General features: G+C 63.3%; 1 protein-coding gene across 2 annotated transcripts; it reads right to left on the reverse strand.

The window, feature by feature from the left end:
• Window positions 1-1,336: 1,336 nt before the first annotated feature.
• Window positions 1,337-17,275, reverse strand: LZTS1 (leucine zipper tumor suppressor 1). Of its 2 annotated transcripts, XM_039564242.1 has the most exons (4): window positions 17,177-17,275; window positions 4,498-4,928; window positions 3,302-4,126; window positions 1,337-2,652 (listed from the first exon to the last, which is right to left on the reverse strand). In XM_039564242.1, exons 2-4 carry the CDS (start codon window positions 4,846-4,848, stop codon window positions 1,993-1,995), a joined length of 1,836 nt encoding a protein of 611 aa, XP_039420176.1. In that variant the 5' UTR covers window positions 4,849-4,928; window positions 17,177-17,275; the 3' UTR covers window positions 1,337-1,992. The 2 variants fall into 2 exon arrangements, with proteins under 2 accessions (XP_039420176.1, XP_039420177.1); XM_039564243.1 differs by lacking the exon at window positions 17,177-17,275 and having other exon boundaries at window positions 4,498-8,809.
• Between the last annotated feature and the right edge of the window lie 2,910 nt (window positions 17,276-20,185).

Consider the following 20,185-nt stretch of genomic DNA (forward strand, 5'->3'; position numbering starts at 1 on the left):
GATAAACGGGGCTGGCTTGGGCAGGGAAAACCCCCGGAACGCCGCCAAGCACCCGGAGAGGCTGGGGGAGTTTTAAAAAATTTATTTATAAATAAAACCATAAAATTAACCAGTAGTTTACATCAGTCACCAGAAAGAACATCCAAAAAAAAAAAAAAAAAAACCAAAAAATAAAACCAAAACCAAACAAAAAGAAAACCTGCAGAAAAATAATTCTCTGTCCAGGCTGGGGCCGGGCGTGGCCACAGCTCCCGGCTGGAGCGACACACCTGGAATGCGACGGGCACACACAGCGGAGTTGTGCAAAGGCAGCACGGCGAGGCCTCTGGAGATCACATCATAGAGCTGGGGGCACACGGGGCCGAGGGCACGCGGGGCTGGGGACAGGGACGGTGCCACCGAGGCCGGCGGGAGCAGGAGCAGGGAATTGCTGGGACGGGGCCTTGGGAAGGGCTCTGCTCCCCTCGGCACCCGGGGTTGGCTCTGGAAGGCTCCGGGCGCAGAGCCCTCGGCGCGGGGCTGTGCCTTGGGGGATGCACAAAATCCCTTCTGGCCTCGCCAGCCCTGATCCTTCAGTTTTCCAAAACATCCTTCAGCAGGTCTGGGCAAAGGCTCGGCCCCGGCTGGCCCCGGATTGCACCTGCGGGAATCGGACGTTGGCTTTTTCCAGCGGGCCAGGGCTGAGGATCGGCTGTGCCGGCACCAGGACCGGCTGGGGAGTGCCAGGACCGGCTGGGGAGTGCCAAGCCCAGCCAGGAGGACTGGGGCTCAGTGGTTTGGGGTGCTCAGGGCCGGGTGCAGAAGGCACAGACTGGTTCCCGTGTGTCACCTTTCCAGGCTGGAATGGCGCGAGGGACGCGGAATTTTGCGCAGCTTGGAGCCCTTGGCTGAATTGGCGGCGTTGGGACTCTGCAAGGCCCCCTCCCCCCTCCCCTCCCAGACCCCTGGAATGGGGCAGTGGGTAAATAATTGCAGCAAAAAGATCATTGCACTGGCACAGAGGGGTCCCGGCTGGAGCCCCCACCCCACAAACTGGACCCTACTGGTTGGCTCCCCAGTCACGGGGACACGAGGGTCACCAGCAGCGCCAGCTCTTTATCCATGGAGCCACTTGCTGGTGGCAGGAGGAAATTTTAAGAGCTGGGGTAGAAATTAAGGTGAGAGTGGTCGGTTTGGGGTTTTTGAACCAGCTTCCCTTGGCGGGATCCCGCACGGGAGGAGATAAGGCAGCCGGGGGTCCCGGGAGGGACAATCCCAGCGAGTGCGAGGGGCTGTGGGGTGAACACAAACCCCACTCCTTGGTCAGACCGTGGCTGGGACATTTCTGTGAATTCTTGGATCCAGCTGCTGTCTGGCAGCCGGGAAAAGGGACAGAGTCCGTGGGAGCTGGGAATGGTCCGGGCAGGGGGAGGGAGTGAGGGCAGGGCAGGGTGGGTTGTGCTTGGACTGGGCGGTGATTTCGGGGGGTGTGGGCTGTGCCCAGCAGGGCGTGTGCAGGTGGGGAACCTTCCTGAGGCCCTCACGGGCTGGGAGGGGTGGATGTGGCAGTGGCAGGAGGTGGCTCTGTGCTCCCACGGCGCCCTGGGGTTGGCACCAACGGAGGCTGAGGAGGAGTGGGAGCTTCCTCCGGGGAGCTGGGGCTGATTCCCGTCACGGGCAGTGGGCAGGACTGTGCTGTGCCATCCCCGGAGCTGTGCCAGGCCGGGTTCCCTCGAGCTTGGCGCGGAGCATCCCCTGGGCACTGGGCACGGATGGCAGAGAATTCCCTGGAGTCCTGATCCCTGCCCGCCCCGCCGGCGGCTCCTCGGGGGGCAGAGGGGGCAGTGCCGGGGCGGTGCCGGGGCGGGGGAGCTGCGGGCACGTCACCATTGGCACGAGTGGCTTGGTCACCTCTGGAACACGACGGGCGGCGGAGGGACAGGGGGGACACGGCTCAGCTCGGCTGTACAAGGGGCCGAGCGTTTCCCCGGGCTGCGAGGAGGGGACAGCGGCTCAGATCTCAGTGGCGATGATGTCCTCGTAGGGGACGTCGGCGCCGGGGATGTCCAGCTCGATGGGCTCCTTGCCGTCCTCCCCCGCCGCCAGCTGCTGCAGCATCTTCTCGAGGCTCTGGTTCCTCTTGTACATGTGCAGGTAGCTCTGCTGCAGCTGCTTCTGGTACTGGATCACCTTCTCCTTCTCCTCCTTCCACGTCTGCCGCTCCTGCTGGAAGCTGCAGCTCATCTGCTCGTTGTTGTCGCGCTCGGCCTTCAGCTCCGCCCGCAGCCGCTCCAGCTGCCCCTGCAGGGCCTGGGCATCGTCCCCCGCCGGCCGCGGCCCCTCGCGGGCCTCGCTGAGCTGCTCGCGGAGCACGGCGAGCTCGGAGCGCAGCTCCAGGATCTCCTGCTCCAGCAGGTTCACCTTCTCCCGCAGCAGCTCCGACTCGTTCTTCTTGCGCTGCAGCTCGTTCTCGCACACCTCCAGCTCCATGGCCTTGGTGCGCAGCGACACCTCCAGCTCCTGGGTCTTCATCTCCAGCCCCTCCATCTTCAGCCGCACCTCCTTCAGCTGCGCCTTCAGGCTCAGGATCTCCGTGGTCTTGCTGGTGAGCTCGGTCTGCGACTCCTTCAGCTGCTGCTTCAGCAGCGAGATCTCCCCGGATTTCTGGCACACCTGGGAGGGGGGGATGAGCACCTGAGTTAGGGCTGGGCCCTGGGGGAAGCCCAGGGCACCCACGTGAGCTGGGCACAGCTGGGGCTCAGCATGTGGAGACCCTGAATTTAGTTTATTTATGATTATTTATTATTCATTTAATTATAGTTACTATTTATCATTAATATTACAAACACCTACTATTAAACTTTGGAATTTCCAGCAGTTTAATGCTCTTTGCTCAGCAATACCAAGGAGTGAGTAAATCAAGCTGGAGCAGAGAGTGGACGGTTTTACTGCTCCCAAGCAGACGGCCGTGGCAAGCCTGAGTAGTTCCTATTTCCTTGTGGCAAGGCAGCTTTACTGCTCCTGGAGGGCAGGAGCTGGGAAACCTCACGCTGGAGGCCGGGAATGCCGAGGTGTTTTAATGACTGAGGGGTTTTGTGCTGTGGTTGTTCCCTTGGGTGAGGGGCAGGGTGAAGAGGGGCAGCGAGAACCTCAATCCCAGCTCTCCATGGCACAGCCTGCGGCTCTCCTGGGGTTTGATATCCCTTTCCTACAGCCTGGGATGCTCCTGCTGGGTGTGGGAATGGAAATGGGGAAGGGCTGGGGCGTTTGGAACTCTCCCCCTCCACACCCCCTTTGCTCTGGGCCCCATTTTGCCCCTCACCTCCCACTGCGTCTCCTCCAGTGCCGGGGCAAAGCTGGTCTTCTCCTTCTCGTAGGACCTCAGCTTGGTCTCCAGCAGGTTCTGCTCCTTCATGAGTTTCTCAAGCTCCTCCCGGAGCTGCTGCTTCTCCTGCTGCAGCTGGAACACCTGCAGGTGCAGCACCTGCTGCGTCCGCTGTGTTTTCTGCGAGGTTTGCTTGAGTTTGCTGTTGCATTTCTGCTTCAGCCCCTCCAGCTCCTCCTTGCAGCGCCGCTGCTTCTCCTCGTAGGCCTGGCATGAGCTGATTTCCTTCTCCTCGAAGCTCGACTGCAGCTCCTGCAGCTCCCCCTCCCTCTCCAGCAGCTTCTGCTCCAGCTCCTGGATGGTGGATTCATCCGTGGAGATGGGTGAGCGCACGCAGGTGGTTTTCTCCACAGCAGGGTGGTGGTGGGGGGCTTTGCCAGGGTTCAGGATCTTGTTACCGCCGTCGGAGAAGGACATGGCCTTGAGGCTCATCATGTTGCTGTCCTGGATGATGGCGCACTGCAGGATGTTGTGGGCAGAGCCCCCGAAGCGGCTGATGGGGCCCATGGGCGTCACGAGGGGCTCGAGCTGGTAACTGCTGCTGGTGCTGTGCGTGGGCAGGCTGGACATGGAGTTGCGGCCGGAGTCGGACAGGCCCCCTGAGCACGGCAGCGGCCGCAGCTCCTGCTCCTTGGCCTTCTCCGGGGGGTGCAGCTGCTGGGACAGGGGCCCCCCGCTCTCGGGGGACGAGTGCAGGATGGCCCCCGAGCGCGGCAGCACCGGCTTGAAGGCCGTGGGACGAGGGAGCGGCTTCTCCCCGCCCTGCGAGGGGAGAGCAGAGCCCGTCAGCACCCGCCCAAACTCCTCGCGTGTCCTCCCGCCCCTTCTGCCCCCCGGGACCACACCCCCACGGTGGGACAGCTCCGGTGTCCCCCGAGGGCTCGGGAGGATGCTCGGGAGGATGCTGCTGGCTAAACCTGCTGGGTTTGGAAATTGAAGGATCCAGATCCTTCGGGTCACGTTGGCGATCCAAATTCCCAAAAGCAGAGGGTGGCAGTGAGTGCCCCCAGCCGCCCCTCTCTTCCCTGAGCTTCCTCACGGACCACGACCAGGACAACCCTGGACCCGCTCTGAGGACAGAAGGGCTCCCGTGGGACATCCCCGCACTCCCAGGGCCACTCTTCCCTACTCACCACCTCCAGCTGGCTGGGGAAGGGCATCAGCTTCTGCGGCGTGGGCGTCCCGAAGTCCAGCCCGCTGGTCCCGGCGGGCACGCCCAGCTCCCCGCCGGCGAGGGCGGTGTAGTCCGGCCGGTGGGAGCCGTGCGACTTCTGGCTGACCTTGATGTAAAAGAAATCCTCATTCTTGCTGCTCTTGGAGCCGGACTTGTGGCCGGAGTCCTGCGAGAAGCCGAAGCGGAGCAGCCCGTCCGAGTAGCGGTTGAGCTTTTTGAGGTGCGAGGACTTGCGGAGCTTGTACTGGGACGCGCGGCAGTGCTTGCTGTGGAAGCTGTGGCCGGAGATGAGGCTGCTGACGCTGCCCATGCTGCTCCCGGCGCGGACACGGGGCCGGCCAGCGCGGCCAGATCATAGCAGAGCCCTCGGTGCGGCCGGGAGCGGCGAGCCTGGGGACACGGGGACACGGCGGGAGTGAGGAGAAGCCACCTGGGGGGTGGCAAAGCTCCCCGGGATGGGGGTGTGAGGGTGGGAACTGAGAGGAGAGACGGGGGGGGACCTCAGCCCCCTCATGAGGGACAGCGCCGACCTCTCCGTGACAGGGACAGGACGCAGGGAGCGGCTGGAGCTGTGCCAGGGGGATTTAGGTTGGATACCAGGGAAAGGTTCTTCCCGCAGAGGGTGGTGGGGCACTGACCCGGCTCCGGTTGGGATCATCCTGGATAAAGCCAGGAATGTTCTCTACGGGAGCCTTTAAAAATGGCAAAAGGGCGGAAAAGGGATTTGTGGCGGGTTTTAGGTGTCTAACAGGCGCGATCTCAACGAGCCCCCGTTCCTGGATGGATCCCGGCTCCTCAGCAGCCACGACCTCTCCCGCATCCCTGGCACTCCCGGATTCCTCTTCAATTCCCAGTGCTCCTCTTAACCTGCCCGAAAAGGGACGCCTCGAGGCTTAATTACCGTTAATTAATGCGGCCCTCGAGGGGACAAGAGGCCCTATGTGCGCTGAGTGCTGATCAGCGATCGGAGGCACGCGGGGCTCTCTGCTCGTCCGCTTTGTTGTGGGGAGAAAAAAATATAAATAAAATAAAATCCTGGTAGCCTCTGTGACACTCGGCTCTAACGGGGACGCAGACCCACCTCGATAATTAGGGGGGAGCTGGGAGAAGGGGGGAGGCACGTAAATAAAATGAGCTGGATCCTGTTTGAGCAGGAGGAGGAGAGAGGGAGCGTTTCTGCTCCGTGCTGTGCCTGGAACAGCTCAGAGCTCCCACTGGGTGCTCCAGCTCCGCTCCAGAGCTCCCCAGGCCGAGTTCTCATTGTCCAAGCAGGAATCTGGGGTTAAATCGGGGGTGGGAGAGGGTTGGGTGGTGGAGGGGGTGCAGGAACGCTGTGCCGGGGCCTCCTCGCTGCGCCATCCTCAAGCCCAGAGTCACTCCTGTTTTCCCACTCCTCTCTTTTCCCACTCCTCTTTTCCCGTTCCCTGTCACACCCGCTCGGTGCCGGCGGCTCCCAGGCAGGGCAGCACCACCCGCGCTCATCCCTCAGCTTTGGCCGCGTTCCTCTCCTCGAGGACCGGCGTTGATGAAGCGCCGGAGGAAAATCCTGGGCGGGCGGACAGACCATCCGCGCTAATCCCCAAATCCTTTCCTGGGAGATGGAGCGGAGTCACGAAGACCCGAGGCCGGAGCGGCTGCCGGGGTGCTGCTGATACGGCACCAGCGATAAACGGCTTTGGGAAGAGGCGCGGGATGAGGGGAGGGATCGCTGCAGGGACGGGATAATCGGCACAGGAGCCCCCACAGCGCCCGTGCCGGTGCCCGCGGGGGACAAAGGCGATGTGACACCGACAGCGCTGCCACCTGTGGCCACAGCGGCTCCAGACAGCGGCCAGCGGGAGCAGGGGAGCAGCCCCGGGCTGTGACCCAGCTCCGGGCGTTTGTTTTGCACCCAGGTGCGTTTACACCGCACCCGCGGCGGGGCTGGGGGGGGGGGTTGATCCCCTAAAGAGATCGCGGGGTGCGCGGAGCTGCTGCTCCGGGGGTGCCAGGCTCGCTGGATGCGCCCTTGGATTTTTGGGTGCTTGTGGGAGATGGGAGTAGCGGGGAGGCAGCGCTGGGACTTCCCAGCCTCTCGGCAGGAGGCGTTTCCATCAACCCCAGCCCTCCCACACGCGCCCGGGAGGGTTGGGCACGTTTTCCTTCTCTTTCCCTCTTGAAAATGAACACTTGGAAAGCCGTGGAGGAGTTGGAATTCATGGACAACGATGGCAAAAAGAGACAGCAGAGCTGGGAGGGCACAAGCTCCTGCTCCAGCTGTGGGGACCTCCAAAAAGGGGTCAGGCTTGTCCCCCTTTTTTTGTTCAGCCTCTCCCCTGTGTGAAATACGGTGATGCTGCGGCTCTGCAAGGAGCCAGAGGGGGTTTGCTGAGCCGCCAAACCCCGTCACTGTGGACATTCACACGCAGTAACTGCGTGGATATATCGGGGTTGGATATCTAAGGGGGTTTCGAGCTTGGCTGGGTCAGAGCAGGAACATTGCAAAGCGTAAAATGGGGAAAAAATAAATGCGAGTGACACTGGGAATGCAGGGAGTGACAGTGGGGGTGTCCCAGCTATGGGGAGCACAGCTGGAGAGGGGGAGCACAGCTGCAGAGGGGGAGCACTCGGTGCCTGGGGGGTGTGACATGGCTGGAGGTCACAAAATCACAGAATTAAAAGAAAAGACCTTTGAGATCATCGAGTCCAACCTGTGACCTAAACGTGCCCCCGCAGTGAGAGGGGATCTGCGCGTGGGGTGTGGGGCAGTGCCGGGCTGTGGGGTCACGGTGTCCCCGCTGGGCCCCGCGATGTCACCGCACCAACCTGGCTGTCCCCAGAGCCGCTCTCTGAGCCCGCACTCCGCCCGCCGAGCTCTGGGCGCTGAGTGTGATTCCCCTGAGCCGGGTTTGCGCTGTCACTCATCAATTAGCGGGCACAGAGAGCCAGAAAAGGCACGAGCCTGTCCCTGGCGCTCTGTGCCTGCAGCAAATGAGCCTTTCAAGGGTCTTTTGTCGGCACCGCGGTGGCAGCAGCACGAGCCCCGTGTCCCCTCCCTGAGCAGCACAGTGTCTGTGCTCTGCGACCCTTCCAGGGCCTTCCAGCACCCTCTGGATCAGGGAATCCCGGAATGGCCACGGCTGGAAGGCACCTGCTGAGATCACCCACCCTCAGGTGGGGAGCGCAGGGGTCCTGGGGGACAGACCCTGACAAACAGCGCGGACTGAACCCGCAGGATCGGGCAAAACACGTGGATTCACCCACTCGGGCTTGTGCAGGAAAAGGGGGAAAAAATGAATGGCATCTCATCATCCCAGTCATGCCTCCCCTGCACGTGGGAGCGCCGCTCTCCCATCGCCTCCTTCCCCACGGGTGGCAGGAATTTCATCTTATCTCCCTCAGCGCGGCGCCTCCGAAGCTTCGCCCCCTTCCCCGCCGAGCTCTCGCAGGCAGCAGCTTTCCCTGCACCTTCCCGAGCAGGTCACCCTCGCTTCCTCCCAGGCCTCGCCGTGTTACTCTGCTCCCTGCCGAGCCTGTTCTTCCCCCCCTCTGGAATGCCAGCGCTTCCTTCTTCCCCGCGAGCTCTCGCCCACTCCTTTTCCCTCCTGGATTATTATTCATCCTCGCTGTGCAGATGCTCCCACACGTTTGGGTGTTTGTTGGGAGATGCGCGGATAACACCGAGCGGCTGCCAAGAGCCCGGCTCAGGGCTCAGCCTCCTTCCTCTTTCCCTCGAGTGCTGCCAGGTGCTGTGCCCCTGTCCCACTCGGCGATTTGGGGCTTGGGGACGCCGGGAATGTGGCCCTGAGAGGGGAAACTGGGCGTTTCCATGGTGAAAAGCCCCGCAGGTGCTACCTGCAGCATCTGAGTTGTGCTTTAATGAAGGCATGGCTCAATCCGGAACCTGGAGTGCAGCATTCCCACTGAGCTGGGTTTGGGAGCTGAACCAAACCCGGACGGAGCCTCCAGGATCTCCAAATGCTGATGGACCAGGCTGAGGAGCAGGAGCCGTCCTGGGCTGTGTGAGCACCTGCCCAGCTCTGCTCCAGCTCCTGCTGCTCTCCCCGGGCCCAGCTGAGGCCTGGCTCCCCAAACCCTGCTCCCTTCGCTCCCCAAACCCTGCTCCCTTCACTCTCCAAGCCCTGCTCTTTTTGCTCTTTTTTCTCCCCAAACCCTGCTCCCTTCGCTCCCCAAACCCTGCTCCCTTCGCTCTCCAAACCCTGCTCCCTTCACTCTCCAAACCCTGCTCTTTTTGCTCTCCAAGCCCTGCTCTTTTTGCTCTTTTTTCTCCCCAAACCCTGCTCTTTTTGCTCTTTTTTCTCCCCAAACCCTGCTCTTTTTGCTCTCCAAGCCCTGCTCTTTTCGCTCCCCAAACAAACAGCAGCCGCCAGGCCTTGGAGAGCCCCCTCAGCGGACCCGACCTCGCCCCCACCCGGTCCCCGCGCCCCTCCCGGCGCTAACGGGGCTGAATTCAGCCCCTGCCCGGGCAGGCGCCGGCCGTGCGGTGCTGCATTGTGGCTCGGGGCCCCACAACAAGGCTTTCATTCACTGCCACCCATTGTCCCCGCGCATTCAGCGACATTCGCCGGGGTGGTTTTGATCGCAGGCCGGCAGCGAGCCGAGCACAAAGCGCTCACCATGTGTTCCGCCCTGATTTGCCATTAGCGGGAGGGGGGGGACACTCGTCGAGAAGAATAACGCGCCTCAATTACACGTTCCAGCCACTCGAATGGACTCGGGAGTCCATCACACTCAGCGTTCTGTCAATGAACACCGAGAGAATTCGCGCCCGCTGCTCGTTAGGGGGGCCCGCGGTGCCTCTGCCAGGGGCTGCGTGGGCTCCGTGCCAGCGCGGCAGTGGCAGCCCGTGGCTCTGCCGGTGTCCCCTGGCAGCCGGGCATCCCGCTGCAGGCCGGGAGGTGAAGGTGCGGTTACTCAACAGCAAAAAAAGGCCAAAAAAAGGGGAGGAGAAAAAAGAGAAAAAAAAAAAAAGAGAAAGGAAAAAAAAAAAAATCAAAAAAAGGGGCAATTTTCATCCCAGCAGCAGCACCAGTTCCTGCGGGAGGGTGGCTCAGGTCGAGGTCACTTGTGTCACCCTTCCTCCTGCTGGGAAAGCCAAAAATCAACGCTGAATTCAGCGCCAGCTCTGGGAAGGGCTTTGGAGGAGCTGCGGACACCCAAGGAGGGATCGAGGCGCGGATCCCGCCCGGATGTGTCAACAAGCGGCTGCACTGGGCGAGCAGGGTGGAATCATCCCCGGCAGGGCAGGGTGGAATCATCCCCGGCGGGACGCGGGCGGCGCTGGGGCGACGGCTCCGAGCCGCGCTGGGGGAAGCCAGCGCCAGACCCGGAGGGATTTCTCCGGTTGCCGGTGAATCACACCCAGGACGAGCTCTGGGGTTCACCCCCCCGCTTCCACCCCAATCCCCCGCGGGGAAGGGCAGCGCTTCCCCGGGGCCGAGCGGGGAGAGGCTCCCGGCCCTGCCCGGGGACGATTGCTCAACCCACAGAAATCGGTGTCGGCAGCGTCCCGTGACTTCCCGCAGCTGCTGAGCCTCCTGTTTGCTCCCTGCAGCCTGAGCCCGGGCCCAGCAGCAGCAAATCCCGGGCCTAGAGAAGGGATCTGTTCTTCTCCTCTGTGTCTCACAGCCCCAGAGGGACGGGGAAGGGACACAAACCCTTGGTGCTGGTGGCTGAAATGCCCCAAGCGCCGCCAGCAGCTGTTTGTGCCCCTGGGAGCCCGCAGGGAGTCACAGCCCTTGGGAAAGGTGGGTGTGAGGAGGGGGCTGGGCTGGGGAATGGGACTGGAAAAGGTTCTGCCCCCAGAGGGTGCCGGGCACTGCCCAGGCTCCCCAGGGAATGGGCACGGCCCCGAGGCTGCCAGAGCTCCAGGAGCGTTTGGACAGCGGGATTTTGGGGGGTCTATGCGGGGCCAGGGCCTGGTTCAATGATCCCTGCGGGTCCCTTGCAGCTCAGGACATTCTGTGATTCTACGATTGATCCTCAGGCTCAGGATGTCACCAAATGCTGAGTGACGAGGGACTGAACCTCCCTCGCTTCACCTCTCCCACCTGCCAGCCCGGCCAGCCGTGGAATGGTGTCCATAAAAGCTGTTTTGGGGATCTGCTGCTCCCAGGCCAGCCCTGGAGCTGACCCTGTGCGTGTGCCCTGAGCGAGGAGGGATTTCTGGAGCTCCCCAGCTCTGCCCACAGAGCTGCAGTTTGTGTCAGAGAGCTCCAGAGCCCAGAAAATCCGGGCATTATCGGGAGCTGGGCTTGAGAAAGCCCTGGCCCCTCTCCTGCTGGCCCCGTGTCCCTGCCTGACCCCGGGCAGGGGCAGTTCCCAGCCGGCCCCATGGGATGGACGCTCCCTCCCGGATGCAGGCAGGGCAGGGCAGCCTGGGAATATCCCAGGAGCTTGGTCCTCCCTGTTCTGTCCACCTCGGCTTGGTCTCCAGCTCTTTCCCATCCTCCTGACACCAAAACTTGCGTGAGTAACCCTCAGCCTGTGCCGTGCCCAGAGAGCAGAACCCGAACCCTTTCTCCCTCTGTTTTGGGTTAAATCCACTCCAGGCCCCCAAGCCCGGCTCCACCACGTGCCAGACCCTCCCTGTGCCACCCAGAGCTCCCCAGTTCCATTCCCACTCCCGTCACCGGGATTTGGGAGCTCTCAGTGACTCACGCAGCACCCACACGAGTCACATCAGTCATGCTCCCGGCACAAAAGGAACGCGTGTGAGACACCGTTAAATATTCCTGGGGCGGAGAGAAAGATCCTTTCAGCTCCTCTAATTCCTCCCAGCATCTGGCTTCTCGCACTAATGAGCGGCTGAGACGGCAATTAAAGCCCTGCTAATTGGGAGCGCAGAAACGCTGCTCCCTGCTTTGGTCTTTTGCAGGTTTGGGGACACCTGAAGGGTGACAGTGGCACCACCTGCAGCCTGGGCAGTTCGCAGCCCTCCCGTGCCAGGCACCCTCGATCCATGGGGAACAGCCACCAGCACAAGGGACAAGTTTTGGGGACAGGTTTTACCTCCTGGGGATGCTGTGGGGGACAGGGACCCCCCTGTTCCCCCAGGGGACACCTTGCGGGAGGTCCCATCCCTGGCAGGTGTGGAACGGCCCCTCCTGCCCGGCCCCCCCGGCGCGGTTTGGGATATTTTGGGAGCCGTCTGGGGCTGGCAGGTGGTGCCGGGGTGGTGACAGCTGAGCACGGCTTTCACTCGGGAGCCGCCAGGCCCCTGCTCACACTTCTATTCCCGACCCTGCTCCGCACAATCTGCCGGGCTGGGAGCTGAAATTCCCGGCTCCAAGGGGCCACTTTGCCTCGGGCAGCTCCGGGAGGGTTCGGGGATGAATCCCTGAATTCCTGCCCGTGCAGCACCGGGCTGGGTGTCCCACACACCTCCCACGCGCTGTCCCCGGGGTCTGCTTGATGGAAAGGCTTTGTCTGTCCGGCTAAAAATAGCAGGAACTTCGTGCAACTCGAGATGAGCCCGAAATACTTTTCCTCCCAGCTTTCCGCTCGCACGGGCTGTGCACGTGGCTCCATCCCTGAATTATGGATAAAACCGGGATGAGGGACAGCAAACCCACTTCCCTCAGGGTGGAACAAGGTGGTGGCACCGAGGGCTCCTTCCACAAGCCGCCGAGTTCCCCAAAATTCCAGGAAATACCTGGGCCGAGGCTCTTTGTGCTGCACGACTCCCCCAGGCACACGGAGGGGAGCAGCATCCTCTCCATGTACAGGCAAAATTTAGAAGCGGCGCTCAGGCTGCCATGGAGACAGGGCTGTGTTTGCAATCTCCGCGCTTTTCATTGTCTCTCCCCCTCTCCCGAGCGGCTGAAAAGCAGCCAGGAGCAGCAGGGCTGGCATTGTCCCCCTGGCACTGTCCTCCTGGCACTGCCCCCCCCCGGCATTGTCCCCCTGCTCCTTGTGGCCACAGCACCCAGCCCACCCCCCTGGGTCCCCTCTCTGGTCCTTCTCCCCCTCTCAGTGCCACTTTGGGCACCTCCTGGCCATCTCTGGGGACCAGAAAGCAAATTTTGGGCTGCTCTCGTCTGAACCTCGTTGGGTTCAGACGGGCACCGTGAGGGGCACGGAGCTGCCCTCTGCGGTCCCCTCCTCCTTGCCCATTAGGAATGGCCAGGAAGGGGGGATGAGGGCTGAAATTGGGCTGGTTTGGGGCTTTTTCCTACAGTCAGGGGCTGGAGGCTGCCTGAGAAAAAGGAGGGGGAATCACTGGCCCTGGCAGCAGCTGAAACCCCCAAACCTCTGACCCAGCCTGAGCAAAACTGTGAGGGTCAGAGGGAGAACGTCCCTCAGGTAGGGCCTAAAGAACCTCCTCAAACTAAACCCCACGCCACATCTAGGCTTGGCTTTACTCTGATTCCTCCTGAGCCATTTGTGGTACCAGTTACACCCTGCTTTGTCTAAATTTGGGGATTTTTGTCGCCTGCCTGGTGCTCAGAGCTGAGAAAAGGCAACTTGTGCTCGCTGACGGGGAGCCAAGCTCAGTCCTGGCTGTGAGCAGCATCTGCTGCCGCTGTCTCCTCAGCTGCAGCTCCTCTCCCGCTTCCCAGAGTGTCACATCCCCTCCTCGCTCTGCTCAGAGCTCCAATGCAGCAGAAGGGGGAAAAAAAAGGCAAATTCAGTCCTCGCTTCCTATTTTCCTCTTCCTCTCTTTCCCAGACTTGGCCCGTGGTGAAATCCACCCCTTGAATGCCTGGCTGCCAAACAGAGTGATTCTCCCAACAGGGAAATGTGCATCAAAGTTGCAGGGAATATTCAATTAACCTTTAAAGGAGCTCTTCCCTAAGTGGCTCGAGGAGATGTCACTTAATCGCTTCGAGAACTGAACGCAGGATTTGGGAGGAGCAGGAGGAGACAGCTCTGGCTGCCGACAAAGGGGGCAGTGAGAGATCCAAATGTTCCTTCCAGCCTGGATCCCGAGCTGGAACCTCTGATCCTGGCTTGGGCAAGGGGCCAAATCCACGGCTCTGCGTCCAGGAAAGCTGGGAGAACTCCGAGGGAACATCTTGGGATGGCAACACAGACCCTTGGGAGGCTTTTCCTTTCCCAGCTGCATCCTCTCCCTCTCCCAGGCCTCGGGGAAGGATTCTCCCTTCTCCAAAAGTCAGTGGCTCGCCCATAAACAATTAAAAATGCCCTTCTGGAAGGAGCTGCCTTCCACTGAGGCCTGGTGCTGCCACGAGGGGATAAATGGGAATATTTTAGCCCAGGAGGAAAAGTTCTGGCTGTGAGGAAGAGGAGGAAGAAGAGGAAGGCCTGGCTGGGAACGCTGCAGTGGAGAGGAGCCGGTGGCTGCTGCAGAAATCCCAGCAGTGCTTGTACAGCTCCTTCCCCAGGATTTGGCTCCCCAAATCCAGGCCACATCTGGGCGCACTCAGGGCTTCCCATGAAAAATTCAGGAATCGCTGGAGCATTCCTGCTCTTGGGGGGCTTCTCCCAGTGAAGGGAGTGAGCACAAAACCCTGGCAGCAGCGGAGGAGCAGCGCAGGGAAAGCCTCTGTGACCCACGTGCCAAATCTTTGCACATTCCCGGCTATTTTTAACTAATCCCACATGGAAACCCTGCACGGAGCTCCTGCTCACTCCCGGCCTCGCTCCTTCCCTGCTGTTCTGCCTGACCCAGCGCTCTGCAGCCTCCCCAGAAAGCCCCTCCAAGGGCAGCTGGCAAACGTGGAACACCGAATAAATCAGGCAGGGGGTGGATTTCAGACCTCCCAAGAGCCAGGAATATTTATAAACACGAGAATCAGCGGTCGGGGGGGACAGGAGAAAAAACCCTCCAGGTTTCCTCCTCTCAGGGCCAAGCTTCTCCTAAGCGCTGCAGGATTAAGGTGCCACAGCTCTGCCACAGAGCCATGTGGGGCCACAGCCGTGTCTCTGCCAGGCTGGGCTGCTCCAGGAGCAGTTTTAGGAGCAGTTTTAGCAGCGGTTTTAGCAGCAGGTTTAGCAGTTCCCGGAATAGCTGCAGTGCTACTACGGTTTCACACTTGGCCACGCAGCGCAGGCACCGAGCTCTGCCGGTGGCCGTGGGTGACTCGGTGTCCTAGGAAGGGACTCTGGAGCTCGGCTCCGGCTGTCAGGGATTTTTTGGGATGGTTCCAAGGATCAGATTCCTGCCCCGGCCTCGGCTGGGCCTTGCTGCCTGTTGCGGCTGCTCTGCGCTGCCCATCTCTGCGTGCCGCGGATGCCTCACCTGAGCCTCACCTGAGCATGACTGGACCTGCCCACTGCAGACAGAGCCTTCCCAAGAGGGGGGAAAGAGGGATTTGGGGCCCAGGAGACAGAGCAAGGGGTGCAGGAGGAGCGGCAGCTCCCCGGGACAGATCCCCCCCCTCCACAGCGGAGCACCCCCCACTGCCGCCGTGGGCTCTCCGTTCTGCACGGGAGTCCTGCCCTGGCGGTCCCCACGGCCGCTCCGGGGCTCCGCAGGGCCGCTGGGCTCTTCTGGAGCTCTCATTTTGCTGCCTGAGCCTCGCCTCGCTTCGCCTCCCCCCGCTCGGCAGCGCTGCCTGCCAGGGAACGGTGACTAACGGGTGGGTGGGACAGAACGGCTCCGGCCCGATTTAGCAGCGCTGCCGTGCCAGGGAGGGGTCACCCGGGCACAGCTGGGGGCTCCGAGGGCGAGGGAGTCCCGCAGAGCGAGCCGGGAGCATCCCCGGAGCCGCGATTTTGTTCCCGAGTGCGCTTTTGCAGCTGCCATTAATTGCCCCCGACGCTGATTGCGGCGATTTTGCACTTCCAACTCTTTGTGCCGCTGATTAATGGCCCTGGTGATTAATGGCACGGGCGGAGCGGCCTCGCGGCCCCTGGAAAAGCCGGGCTGTGGGCGCGGGGGTGAGCTGGACACGCGGAGGCGTCCGAGGGGACAGCGGGTGACACCGGCCGGGACTGGCGTGGGAGGCTGGGCCGGACAGGAATCCCTGGCAGGGCTTCCCAGGGCAGGTTAATCAGAGTCTGGAGCGATGGTTGATAGCGGAGCCTCAACCAGGAGTTTTTTCCCTGCTCGTTTTCCGCTCGCCGCAGCCTCCGGTGAGGAAAACGAGGTCTGGGGAGGGATTTGGGCAGCCATGGGAACTCCTGCGGGAACGCTGCTCCCAAAAATGGGGCCGGTGCTGATCCCTCCTGGCTCCCCGAGGCGCACGGGGGGGGAGGAGGAGTCGCGGGCCCACAGAAACCCCCTCACTGCCCTGGCCGAGGAGGTGCCCAGGACTCGGCACTGCTGGAAGGGGCTGCCAGGGAACCGGGGGGTGGTGGCAGAGGGGGACAGCAGGAAACCAAGCCCAAACTCCCCGGGAGAGAGGGACGCACAGCAGGGATGCACAGCAGGGATGCAGCGGTGCCACCAGTGGGATCGAGGGATGGGGGCACATCCCTGCCTGTCGGGGGGGCGGGAATCAGCACTGGGGGTCCCACACACCCCCGGGCCCTCTTCGGGGTCTCGTGGGAAAGACCCCTGAGCCAGGAGGAGAAGCCCAGGCAGTGTCCGGCCCCTTCGGAGATGTCACAACGCTCAGGCGGCCCAGCAAGGACGGGAATGCCCCGTGCCAGGACCTGTCCCCACGCTTGGTCCCCTCCCTGGAGCTGCAGATCTGTCCGTGAGCCCTGAGTGTCGCCGGGGGTGCGCGGTGACAGCCCCGCGCTGCTCCCGCCGCGGCCGTGGCCGCTCTCCAGCGCTGCTTTCCCAGGCGAGCTTAATCCCCGGCTTTCCAGGAGCTGCGCGGGCACCCGCGGGCGCTGCGGGGCCTCCGGGCAGCGCTGACCTCCCGCCCGCGCCTTCACCCGGCTGCAGAGCCCGGCACGGAGCGAGGGCAGCACGGCCAGACCCGTCCGCATCCCAGGAAAGGCCAAACCCCTTCCAGAGGCGCCGGGATGTTGCCGCATCCAGGTGCGGTTGGCATTTCCCGCACGGGTCCCCGGTGCCCACGCCGGGCGCAGCCCCTGCGCTTGTTCATCCCCCGCCACCCACCCGCGCCTGCCCGCGCAGCTCCAGCGGCAAAAAATTCCTGCAGGAGCAGGAAAAAGAAAATCCCCTTTTCCGGGATGGCTCCGAGCTGATGACAACAAACCAAAGGCATCCGCTCCTTCCCTTCCCGTCCTTCCCGGGCCCTTCGGGGCTCTGTAACCCGAGGCAGCCCGCACCGAGGTGCTGAACAGGCAGAATTTTCTCGCTGCCGTGTGAAAAGAAGTTTTCCAGACTTCAGAGGGAACCGAAAAGCCAGAGCTGAGCCCCGCGGGAGCCGCGGGCGGCTCGGAGCGGGCAGAGGGATGGGAGCCGGGGACGGGGGCGAGTCCGGCCGCTCTCCCGGGGCGATCCTGACCCTTTGTGCCCGAGCCCGAGCCCTGTCCCGCGGTGCCGGGGGAGAGGGGCGGTGCGGGCATCCCCGGGGCCGCTGTGCCCAGCGGGGGGGGGTCACCCCAAAGCGATCTCACTGAGGGGAGCCCCGACCGCGCATCTCAGCCCCTCCGGGTCCCTTCGGCCCCCCGGTGCCCCGTCGGTGTCCCCGCAGCTCCCCGGGCAGCGTCCCCCGGTGCCGCCGGCGCTTCCCCCGCGCATCCCCGCCGTGCCCCTGCCTGGAGCCCCCCGGGCACGGCCCCCCCGGTGTCCCCCTCGTGCCGCCCGTGCCCACCTCGGGTGGCCGCTGGCTCCTCGGCGCGCGCGGGGCTCCGCGGGGCTCCCGGAGCCGGCCCGGCCGCAGCATCCCCGGCGCGGCGGCGGAGGAGGAGCCTCGACCCCGCGCCCGCGCACCGGGCCCGCCCCGGCGCAGCCCCCGGCTTTGTGTGCCGGCCCCCGGCCCCTCCTCCGCGCCCCCGGCCCCTCCTCCGCGCCCCGCGGCCGGGGCTGGGGCAGGGGGGGTTCTGCTGCTCGCTCTGGGGCAGATGCTGAGGGAGAAGGGAGAGGGGCGCGCGGGTGGATTTGGATTCTCCCGGCGCTGGGATCGGGTCTGGCGCCTTGGGAAGCTCTGCGGGAATGGAGCCGAGAGCCCGGGGGGAGCAGCCAGCAGCGGGGAGCCCGCCCGGCCGGGAAAGGTCCGGGCTGAAGTTCCGGTTTTGCCTGATTCGGAGCGAGGACTTTGAGCGGAGGCTCCAATATCCCGGCCTGGGGTGAGCGCCGGGGTGTGCCCGGCTCATGCCACAGCCGGTCCCGGTGGCACCAACAGGGACACGTTCCCAGGGCCTCTGAGCACGGGGAACTCACTCGGTGGGGCTGGGAACTGCTGGGCCAAGGGGCGGATCTGGGGGGACCTGACCCCTCCTGAGCTCACCCGGGTGCGAGGGATGCTCTGAAGGAAAACCCCGAACCTCTCTGCTGAATCACCACAGGCTGGGCCCCGATTTCGGTAGCCCAAGCCGGTTGTGCTTGGCCACAGGTGAGGCCCATCCTGCTGCTGCACATGGGATGTTCCAGTGCCAGGAGGAATCCGAGCGGGCTCCGTGGCGTTCCTGTTGCTCCAGCCTGGAACCGGGCTGGAGGTGCAGTGACGCTCCCACATCCCTCCCTTCCCTGCACATCAGCCCCTGGGGGAGTTCGTTCGCCTCCTTCTCCCTCACCTGCTCGGGAATCTCTTCCTGCCCCGAGTTTTCCTTTCCTGCCTGCGCCGCGCGGGGCCAGCGGCGCTGACGCAGCGCTCAGGAATTCTCCGGGCAGCCGGCGGCACATCTGGGCTTGTCCCGGGCACGGAGCTGCGGGGCTGCGGCCGGGTCAGGTATGCGGGGAGGGAGGGTCCCCCGAGCCGGAACAGGATCCCCTGTTCAGCACAGGATCCCCATCCCGGCACAGGATCCCTATCCCAGTACAGCATCCCCATCCCGGCTCAGGATCCCCACTCCAGCACAGGATCCCCATCCCAGCACAGGATCCCCTGTTCAGCACAGGATCCCCATCCCAGCACAGGATCCCCGTCCCAGCACAGGATCCCCGTCCCAGCACAGGATCCCCTGTTCGGCACAGGATCCCCATTCCAGCACAGGATCCCCATTCCGGCACAGGATCCCCATCCCGGCACAGGATCCCCATCCCGGCACAGGATCCCCTGTTCAGCACAGGATCCCCATCCCAGCACAGGATCCCCATCCCAGCACAGGATCCCCATTCCGGCACATGATCCCTATCCCAGTACAGGATCCCCATTCCGGCACAGGATCCCTATCCCAGCACAGGATCCCCATTCCGGCACAGGATCCCTATCCCAGCACAGGATCCCCATTCCGGCACAGGATCCCCACTCCAGCACAGGATCCCCATCCCAGCACAGGATCCCCATCCCGGCACAGGATCCCCACTCCAGCACAGGATCCCCATCCCGGCACAGGATCCCCATTCTGGCACAGGATCCCTATCCCAGCACAGGATCCCCGTCCCAGCACAGGATCCCCATTCTGGCACAGGATCCCCACTCCAGCACAGGATCCCCGTCCCAGCACAGGATCCCCATTCCGGCACAGGATCCCCTGTTCAGCACAGGATCCCTATCCCAGTACAGCATCCCCATCCCAGCACAGCATCCCCACTCCAGCACAGGATCCCCATCCCAGCACAGGATCCCCATCCCGGCACAGGATCCCCATTCTGGCACAGGATCCCCGTCCCAGCACAGGATCCCCGTCCCAGCACAGGATCCCCATTCCGGCACAGGATCCCCTGTTCAGCACAGGATCCCCATCCCAGCACAGGATCCCCATTCCGGCACAGGATCCCCTGTTCAGCACAGGATCCCTATCCCAGTACAGCATCCCCATCCCAGCACAGCATCCCCACTCCAGCACAGGATCCCCATCCCAGCACAGGATCCCCAAGACCCGTGTCTGCTCCAGGCAGGAGGGAATGGGCTGGGGAGCGCTGGAGTCCCAGGACGAGCCGGCACAGCACAGAGTTCCTGGCAGCCGTTCTCTCCCCAAAATCCGCCTGGGAAACCCCGCTGGGCGCAGCCAGCCCTGCACGCACACAGGGAGAGGGGGGCGAGTCCATCAGGACCCCCGGCAACGAGAGGATTCCAGGCCTCAGGGACAGGGACTAAACCACACCGGGCTGGTGGGTGCCCGTGCGGTTCGGATGGTGTCCCATGGGATTGGGATGGTGTCCCACGGGACCGAGATCCCGTCCCATGGATGGAGCTCCAGCCTTTGGCACGGCTCAGGAGCGCAGCCAGGGCCGGGCACCGGGATTTGCTCCGCTCCCCCGTGGGAGCCGGGCCAGCAGCCCAGGAACGGGCGGGAGGCGTGACCCAATCCCGGCCCTCCGCTCCCGGTGATTGCCAGGAGCGGGAATGGTCCTGCGGGGGTGGAGCGGCGTTGGAGCCAGGCACGGAGCGCAGGCTGTGATTTATGGCGCTGCGCTCGGCAGACGAGATCCGCCCCCTGCCTCTGCTAATGCCGGCTCCTGGCAGCTCCCGCGGCCTCTGCTGAGCTGAGCAGCGCTCCCACAATCCCGCGGCTGGAATCTGCTATTTTGGGAGCTCCGAACTGAAGGGAGGAAGAGGAAGGAGAGAGGAGAGGGAGAGGGAGAGAGAGAGGAGAAGGAGAAGGAGAAGGAGAAGGAGAAGGAGAAGGAGAAGGAGAAGGAGAAGGAGAAGGAGAAGGAGAAGGAGAAGGAGAAGGAGGAGAAGGAGGAGGAGGAGGAGAAGGAGAAGGAGAAGGAG

The sequence above is a fragment of the Corvus cornix genome, chromosome 22 (genome assembly GCF_000738735.6).
Source record: "Corvus cornix cornix isolate S_Up_H32 chromosome 22, ASM73873v5, whole genome shotgun sequence".
NCBI lineage: Eukaryota > Metazoa > Chordata > Aves > Passeriformes > Corvidae > Corvus > Corvus cornix.

What these genes read in the sequence shown, in the direction of transcription:
- LZTS1 (XM_039564242.1), bottom strand. Translation starts at nt 4,848, where the DNA reads ATGGGCAGCGTCAGCAGCCTCATCTCCGGCCACAGCTTCCACAGCAAG. An exon ending in TCCCCAGCCAGCTGGAGGTG is followed by an intron (nt 4,127 to 4,497) that starts GTGAGTAGGGAA and finishes CTCCCCTCGCAG; the next exon opens with GGCGGGGAGAAGCCGCTCCC. An exon ending in TGGAGGAGACGCAGTGGGAG is followed by an intron (nt 2,653 to 3,301) that starts GTGAGGGGCAAA and finishes CCCCCCTCCCAG; the next exon opens with GTGTGCCAGAAATCCGGGGA.